Genomic DNA, 9,042 nt, shown 5'->3' on the forward strand with positions numbered 1-9,042 from the left:
AGTTCAGTTTTTATAGTATTTGAAGCTATAAATCAAGCGATTCTGTGTTGTGCCATTCTTGTAACCAACGAAATCAATTTATTTTTGAATTAGGCTAAATTTAGAAAATGCTCTTCTCTTCGCTCAGTAGATTTTATAGCCCTTCGAGAAATTAATGTATCAGTCGTGTTTTAATTTCTGCTTCTGATGGCACGCGAATCTTCCGGAAGTTTTGAGAGTAGAAAATAATTTTCCATAGCAATATTTTTTGCACATAAGAGAAGCGAAAATTGTTGCCTATAAATAACTGCGAATACAAGTATTTCCACTGTAAATTGTTAAGATTTAATTGAAAGCAGCGGACTAAAGAGCGGCAAATAAAAATCTTTTAAGAGTAAAATAAATACAAAAACACGTATTACACAGAAAAGTTCTTGCCATTTGGTAATAAAAACATACGTGTATAATGGGAAAAGTGGATAAATTGTCAACGGAGAAGCACGAGGGTGATATCACCTGTCTGGCCTACCACAATAATCAAGTGTTCTCCGGCGGCGCCGATGGTAAAATCAAAGTTAGTATATATGCAATTAAATAAAGTTTAATAGATTTGGGAGAATTGGGAAAAAGTAAAAAAAAAACACAATGGCAAAAAGTAAATACATACATACAGACATACATATGTATATACATATATGTGTACAAAATTTGACACGGTGCAATCACATACTTTACTGTTTGGATGAAAGCACGAAATGGCCCATAAATGTAACAAAATGGACAATGTAATTCCGTATAAAGTTCACCCTAGCTACCGTACTCAAAAAAAAAAAAAAAACAGACAATCACCAAATACTTCAGAAAATATACTAAAATATATAAACATATCGCCGATGTTTTTGCAAAACCGCCCATCGACCAGTTGCAAAACCGCCTAGATCGCCGTTGTGGCAAAAATGAGATTTGGTAACCCTTAACTCCAGGCATCGAGATTTACGCATAAAAATCGTTATTAAAAAGACAGATTTGTAAAATAATAGCTAGAGAAAATACCGCCTATCACGGCAATGCTTTCAAAGAAGCTCTCCTGTAAAATTTGAGTGCCGTAAGATAGGCGGCTTTGCAGTAGGGCGGTGGGCGGTTTTGCAAAAACATCGACGATATGCATTTATATATTTAAGTGTACATATCGCACACCATCAATCATCAAGAGAGGCATAACTCAGAAAAAAGTTTAGATCGATCATTTTGCATAAATAAATTCGTAGGATTTATCTCCAATTTATGTAAATGTTGTACCTGCCTTGTACCATCTTGAAGATGTTGTGTTTCGGGTCTGAATTTTGAGTTGTGCCTCTTTTGAAGATGGTGTGCGATGTGTTAGCACTCTCCTAGATAAATATGTATGCATATGCGTTTGCTTATTCTGCAGGAAAATTGTCTAGTGCTGAACGGATGCGCGACTCAACCAAGAAAGTTGATTCAAATCGGGAAATCTATGCAGAAAAGAGAAAATTACTTGAGCTACTATTTAAAGATGTTTTACGTCTGTAGTGATAATATTACACATTTACTTGAGCTTCCAATGGTATAATTGATAGCAGTGTTGCCGTGACAGTCCAATTGGACTAAAATTGGTAGCTTCATTTCTTAAAATAAGGCTTTTGGTAGGTTGGTTGGTTTGTTGGGATTTTCGAGGGGTTTTGGTAGAAAACTCACACAACTTATTCATTTTATAAAATTTCAAGTATTACTGTTTTCGGGAGTACATGTAAAGACTGGTGTGAGAAGGAAAAGAGTAATGGGACATGTCAAAATTATTCTTGAACTTTGCACTAATTAGACTGTCCTCTAATACATACAGCTTGTTAGAAGTTGTTAGAAGTTAGAAGAAAATATTTAGACAATAGACAAATTTTACATTTCGCTAAAGCGAGTGAGTGAGAACGGAGAATATTTATATTTTATTTCCCTCGTCTCCCATAAGAAAATAATAGTTGACAGATTTTAATTCGTGTAGCAAAAGTAAAAACATGTAATTTTCAAAGCTTGACTTTGGTTCGGGCTTTTTTCTTTATTTTACCCAAAAAAAAAACGGCGCATGATGACAAATTATGGACAAGTAAATTTTATTTATTATTTTTTTTTTTATAATAAACAACACATGAAGAAAAAAAAGCAAAAAACACAATCTCAAAGTCGAGCTTTGAAAATTACATGTTGTTTATTATCAAAAAATCAAATAAAATTTACTTGTCCATAATTTGTCTTCATGCGCAGCTATTTTGGGTGAAATGAAGAAAAAAGCGCGAACTCAAAGTCAAGCTTTGAAAATTACATACTTTTATTTTTGCTGCCCGAATTAAAAGCTGTCAACCCACTTATATACATGAGTAGTCCATTTGCAAATTGCGTAATGTAAAATTTTTTCGATTTTTAGTTTTTGGTGGGTAGCGTACCAGTATTTAAAATAGTTTCATGTCCACTAACAACATAGTTCAAAATCTTTCTATATTCTGAAGAAATATTATCAAATATTAACTACTCTTGCAAAAGTCGCTATCATACTTATTTATAAATTTTCAAAGTGTCCATTTTCTAATGAACTTAGAAAACTACTTTAGGTGGTACAGACGGTTAATGCTATCTTATGTTTTGTTATAATGTTATTAGCCTCTTATTTATCCAAATCTTCATATGTTACAAAACATCGCTATGTTAAAAATTCCACTTGCACTTGAAGTGAAACTTCTTTCTCTATTTCCCGTATTACTATAATACTAGTGAACGCGCATGACGCTAAACACCTAAATGGAATTTAACATTTAAAAAACCTTAGAAAAACCAAATTACTGTTCCAATTGTTAGTCACGGTTATAAGCGATCCTTATGCTAAATTCCATCTAAAACCGTCCAATTGTTTCTGATTTAAATCAAGAAAGTTCTAAATTCAAAAAATTTGTCACCCAATTTATTTTTGAAATTCGATCGAACGGTGCAGATCATTAGATCTGCATAAAAAATAGAAAGATAGATTTGGCTTTTCAAATAGGTTGCAACCCACAACAAAATTATTTTCCAACTAAAACTTTCATAGAACTACCTCGACCTTTCAAATAGGTGGCAACCCTTATCAAAAGTATAATCAAACTAAAATCTTCTTAAATCTTTTTCGTCTGACATAGGAATACATATCGCTAGCTTAGAGTGAAAAGTTGCTAAGTCCACCTTTTTTATGAAAACTCATATTTTGATACAGTAGGCTAGAGAAATTAAAAAATTCATCGTCTTAGAAAGGATAATGGTCCATGTTTTATGTTTTCCCGTTTTTCTTAAGCACCACAAAATTTTGATGAAGTGGCAACCGCGATCTTAATCCTTGCCCTAATCCAAGACGAATTTAAGCAAGGTGATCTTGGCAGAAAAAAAAACATTTTTACCGCGGTACTTCTAAATGTAAAAAAAATGTGTTTGTTGTACATTTGTGGCGATTTTCAAGATCATTGTGCGTATTGTTTGTTATTGTAATTTTTGTGTTTGCTCTACCGATACCACCTTGTATAAATTCGTCTTGCCTTAAACTTATACCTTACCAACCACTCCCACCATCCCCTAATATCTTCTATTGGTTTTTCATTTGGAATTAGATCCCAACGAGTGTGTCGCTTTTTCGGTATACAAACAAAGAAGTTTCAATTCAAAAAGTTAAAAAACGAACTATGTAGTTTATCTGCAGAGCAAATTAGTTTGAAACCAGTTTAGCACACGAAGCCTACACTGCGGTTAATTTATTCGCGTATATGCTCACATGTAATTAAATACTTGTATTCGTACTCGTATAAATATGTTTCTATGTACATAAATTTGTTAATGTTCCACGAACGGTTAATATATAGTAACTTCAATTAATGTTCACATTTATAGATTTGGGATAATGATCTAAATCTAATTAAGAGCGTGGACGCACATGAGGCTTACTTATATGCTATGGCAATAAATACACGCAACGGTAAACTCTACTCCAGTAGCTGTNATTCGTACTCGTATAAATATGTTTCTATGTACATAAATTTGTTAATGTTCTACCAATCGTTAGTATATAGTAATTTCAATTAATGTTCACATTTATAGATTTGGGATAATGATCTAAATCTAATTAAGAGCGTGGACGCACATGAGACTTACATATATGCCATGGCAATAAATACACGCAACGGTAAACTCTACTCCAGTAGCTGCGATGGATGTGTGAAATTTATGGCATCACCCTACGATAAGACTGAACAGCTTTTCTGTTGTGAGGACGCCATTCAGGCGATGTATTGTGATGGAGACACCCTGTACACGGGCGATGAGAAGGGTGTTGTGACAAATTGGATAGATGATAAAATCAAATTTAAATATAATCTTGTTGAAGAGGTAAAATCATTGGCCGCTGAAAAATCTCTTATTTATACTGTGCGTGATTTGGATGTGGTTATATCGGAAATGAGCGCTGGTAAATCGGGTAAATATAGCAATAAAGCAGTGCTTCCGGGTAAATCGCCAATGACTTTAGTCGGACCTGTATTGGATGGTAAACGAACATTCCTCACATATGCTGATCGTACCGGTAAAGGTTTGACGTTTGCGAAGAATTTGCCGCTACAAAAGTTCGAGATTGTGTGGAATTTACAGGTAAGTTAGGAGAGAAAACTTGAGTCTCCTTGATCAGCATACCTAGTTCCCGTTACTGACGTTTGTTTTTCAGTTCTGATTCAATGTGCCTGCTCAGATTTTGTTGATAGTATTTTCGAAATTTTACAGAACTCCAGTCACTTACGCAAAGATGTACATTAGGGTGATTCAAAATAAATAAAGTCGGAATTTTAACGCTCTCTCCTCCTAGGATGGTTTTATATAAAAAAATATATATACCCCTATTTTTTATTTTAAAATTAAAAAATATTTAGATGTCCCTCAAAGCGCTCAAAGGTTTCCATGTATTTTATATGAGGGGAAAAACCAACTTTTTGTAGAAATGGTATAGAATTCTCGAAAATTAATTCTCTTCAGGAGACTTCCCAATAATAATACCAAATTGCTTATTTCCCCATTTTTTTATACTCAAGATTTTTTATTTATCCCCATTTGCATTTTCTACGAAAAGTGATTTTTTCCATATAAATTCCATTGAAAACTTTGAGGGCTTTGAACGACCTCTAAATATTTTCTATCATACGGAGTGTGAGTATAAAAATTTCGACTTTACTTTTTAACAAGCATTTTGGACTACCCTAATGTACATACATATGTATTTCGCACCAAAAAATCCCTTGTAGTTTCATCATTCCTTTGCTAAGGACAACCATTACCTGAATAATCCTTTTCACGGTGTCTTGATAGTTATTCTACGCTTAATGTAAACTTTGCCAACAAAAGGAATACTTACATATTTATGTATTTATTTTCCAGGACTGCCATGAGCTGATCATTCAAGCGATTTGCGGTGACGAGAAAAATCTTTATAGCGGTGGCTACGACAACAAAGTCAAAGGCTGGACAAATTTCGATCAGGCAAAACCAACACCCCTAGGTGAAGTAGAGGTCGGAAGTTGTGTGAATGCAATCGTTTGTGGCGCAAATAATTGGGTTTATATTGGTACATCAGATGGCATTGTACGAAGAGCAATATTTGTTTGAAACCGACCATGTGCGGTGTACTGATATTTTTTAGAATTAGTTCACAGCTAGGCACATGTTTATATGTACATACGTATGTGTGCAAATGTTAAAGTATTCTTAACTTTCTGATAACACTGCAGGAAAACTGCCTTTCTTTTACATACAACTGTATTTACTATTAAATTACCTATATGTTTATTGAATATTGTAACAACTCTTTGTCTAAAATAAAGTTTTAAATTTTTATTTTTATGCCATAAAAACTGTGGTTCGTTGTATGGAAAATAATATATAGAAATCCCGGACAAATGAAGGTATATTAAATATCCACCAATTTGCATTCAAAATTTTTTGAGATTCTTTTTTGCGCTGATTACGAATCCGTAAGTATAAAGTATCCATCAGGTCCAGATTTTGAGAAAAACTACGTCAAAGTGTCAAAAAATCGCATTTTTTGCAATATTTTAGAAGGTCTAGCAAAAAACAAAATGTGATGGCACCTTCCAACTCTCGGCTACTATCACTGAAAATACCATCCCTGCACCTTAACCTGATGGTCACTAATAGTCATTTATTGAATAATATAAAACTACTGGAATACTCTGCTATTGACAAAAAAAATTGCCAAAATCGGTTTTTTTTGTCAAATAAATATATAACTATAAGAGACTTAGGGTTAAGGGTCAGGGATGGTATTTAAAGAAATTGTAGTCAAAAATTCAAGCCTTAATTTCAGCAGGTTTTGCTGTTCAATAAATGATTATAAGTGATCATCATGTATGAAAATAAGTTTGACAAAAAAGACTATTTATTACATTGATATGTATATACCCTTCAAGGTATGCTAATTTTTTTTAATGATATTAAACATTGTAGTTAATTTTAATTCATATAAAAAAAACCTCCGATTCACTCATCCTCTGAAATGCTGTATTTACGAACTTAACTTAGTAGAGTTGCCATATGTGTAAAAAAAAGATGCAACCTGAATTGCGGCAAATAGTTATTTGCAATGTGTTTCACAATATGGGTTTCAGACGAAAGAAATTTAAAAAAGTTAAATAAAAAGTTTTAAAAAAAGTTATCGACCAAAAGCAACGTTATACATAGAGCACATATAGGGGATCGGTGCAAGCAGGGCCTACGAATGATCTGATCGACAAAAAATGTTTACCCTTACTTGCTAGCAGCATGAATAACATATATACCGATTTTGAAAAAGATATCTAACTTTCCTCTTAGAATTTAGGCTAAAAAAATTCGATTCCGGCCAGTCTGCAGAGTATTAAAAATATTTAAATAATTTATAAAAGGGCAGCATTAAAAGAGCCAGAAAAAGGCCCAAAAATTCCGAGCTTAGAGCAAAAATATAATTGATAATTTTAGCCTCAAAACGGCTGACCTGGTCACACTGGTTAGAACATTAACAGAATTAAATCAGTGTAGTGGTATGGATATTTCGCCTTAGCCTACCTAGCAAGTAAGAAGTTTGTACTCATTGGCTAATAAATTAATAAATTATGGCCACTTTACTGACGAGTAATAAAATATATGTAAAACATTTGTTTTCATTCAAAATCATTCTTTATTTTTAGTAAAATTTACTTTGTTGCTTTTTTTTTGTATTGCAAAAGAACATCAATTTTTGGTAACAAGTTTCAGCATTTTGTTTTATTGCACAATTCAAAACTTTTGCACATCAAATGAATTTTAAAATATTACGCATAGTAACTATGTATGTACATAATTTATGTATTCTCCAAATATTTAGTTTTATAATCACATATACTTACATATGTAGCAATCCCACTATGCTGGCATTTCATTGCTTTTATAAATAAAATATCACAAATACATACACAAAATGCAAAATATTTAAAAGTAGTAAAATAAAAAATTAAATTTTGTATGTATGTTTAACTTTATGGTTCAACTTGATTTCTATGTAGTATTTAACAGGACTATAGAGCGCAGCCTTTATGAGTTAAATTTTGAATTTATGTATGGAAGTGTATATATATGTATATGGATAAAAAAACTTCATGCATACGAAATAAATGAACATTAGGATGTCCCAGAATATGAGGGTGCAATTTTTTGGTGTGAGAAATGCGATATGTATACCTTCTTAGTTTTTTTCCTTTTAGCTTTTCTTAGGAAGTTGTGCAAAATGCATATATATTTTCCTCACTTGAAAAATCCGTAGTTTGTGCAGTAATAAAGCCCAATATACTAAAACCACGTTTTTGGATTTCAAGCATATTGACACAATTAAAAAAAAAAAAAAACTTTCAGAAAATATTTTTCTTTTTATACATTTTGTGGTCACTGAAACTGTAGGCTGGTTTTGTAAGCCTTGATCTTTCTGAAGATTCCAAGCGTTCGTTGTTGAAAAGCAAATCTACCTGTATGTTTGCTACATACTTATTGAGGCTTCTTCTATTGTGTATTGGGAGTTCTGGGTTGAACTCTTGGAACATCTCCAACATAGCCGCTAGTTCCGATGATATTTATGCCCTCGCTATGGGCCTTGATGCTACATATATCTCACGCTTCAAGAATTTTGAAGACTAAGTACATTTTATCGATCGCAGCGCTGTTTATCTCCACGGATCTATCATCGCCATATGAAACTTACTTACCTACGTGGTGGCCAAATCTTTGCTCGATGAAGGTGGGCCAGCACTGTCCTGTTTTATTGGTAGCACAAATTTTTGCAATGCGAGTTCCATCTCATATCAAAGGATCGAAGAAAGGCTCAGGGTACTTTATGTAGGCCTTTACGGTGCCGTTTAGCTATCTGCGAAATTCAATACGATTCGATAGAATGTCCTATTGTATCTTCACAAAGTTCTCTTGTTTCTTGAGTCCAATATGGGAGACTTAAGAGAAGTACATTCTTGTAAAGCCCTTGGCCGTACCGCAGTCCAGATGCTGTTCGGAGGGTAGCCGGGTTATTATATGAGGGCACATTATACTCGTTGATTGCGATGCACACTTCACGGTCAAACTATGGCATTTCTGTATGTAGGTCGATGCATGGGCACCTGCTACGTGGCTTCGTTCCGAGTACTATTTTCAGTCAGTGATGATTTGTTGGTTGGTTGCAATACTTTCTATAAGCGTGTCTTTTTCACCGTTTTGACGCACCTCTCAACGCAAATGTTATATTAATGAGTATCCTGTGCTGTTTGGTCGAAACACCTTGATTCTCTAATGAATATGTCTGCTTCGTTTACGGTAACTCGCAATGTGCCTGTTAGTGGCGTTACAAAGTAGTTGTCTGCCTAGTGTTTTATATCTAATATTTGAAAAGCGTAGACAGTAGAGCTGGGATACTATCGATAGTTATATCGATAGTATCGATAGTTGAAAACTGTCGCCACTATCGATTGTTTT

The 9,042-nt window shown here is 33.5% G+C and overlaps 1 protein-coding gene across 3 annotated transcripts; it reads left to right on the forward strand.

Moving 5' to 3' along the window:
- The first annotated feature begins 138 nt into the window (after window positions 1-138).
- On the forward strand, window positions 139-6,046 carry LOC108380550 (uncharacterized). 3 transcript variants are annotated; one of them, XM_017636928.1, is made up of 4 exons: window positions 139-553; window positions 4,111-4,656; window positions 5,434-5,675; window positions 5,793-6,046. In XM_017636928.1, the coding sequence occupies exons 1-3, from the start codon at window positions 446-448 to the stop codon at window positions 5,659-5,661; spliced, it is 882 nt and encodes a 293-aa protein (XP_017492417.1). In that variant the 5' UTR covers window positions 139-445; the 3' UTR covers window positions 5,662-5,675; window positions 5,793-6,046. The 3 variants fall into 3 exon arrangements, with proteins under 3 accessions (XP_017492417.1, XP_017492418.1, XP_017492416.1); XM_017636929.1 differs by having other exon boundaries at window positions 5,434-5,672; window positions 5,790-6,046; XM_017636927.1 differs by having other exon boundaries at window positions 140-553; window positions 5,434-5,900.
- Window positions 6,047-9,042: the final 2,996 nt, after the last annotated feature.

Source organism: Rhagoletis zephyria, unplaced genomic scaffold (genome assembly GCF_001687245.7).
Source record: "Rhagoletis zephyria isolate East Lansing unplaced genomic scaffold, Rhagoletis_zephyria_1.1 Rzeph_scaffold_19607, whole genome shotgun sequence".
Classification (NCBI taxonomy): Eukaryota; Metazoa; Arthropoda; class Insecta; order Diptera; family Tephritidae; genus Rhagoletis; species Rhagoletis zephyria.

What these genes read in the sequence shown, in the direction of transcription:
- LOC108380550 (XM_017636928.1), top strand. Translation starts at nt 446, where the DNA reads ATGGGAAAAGTGGATAAATTGTCAACGGAGAAGCACGAGGGTGATATC. An exon ending in GCGCCGATGGTAAAATCAAA is followed by an intron (nt 554 to 4,110) that starts GTTAGTATATAT and finishes TCACATTTATAG; the next exon opens with ATTTGGGATAATGATCTAAA. An exon ending in AGATTGTGTGGAATTTACAG is followed by an intron (nt 4,657 to 5,433) that starts GTAAGTTAGGAG and finishes TTTATTTTCCAG; the next exon opens with GACTGCCATGAGCTGATCAT.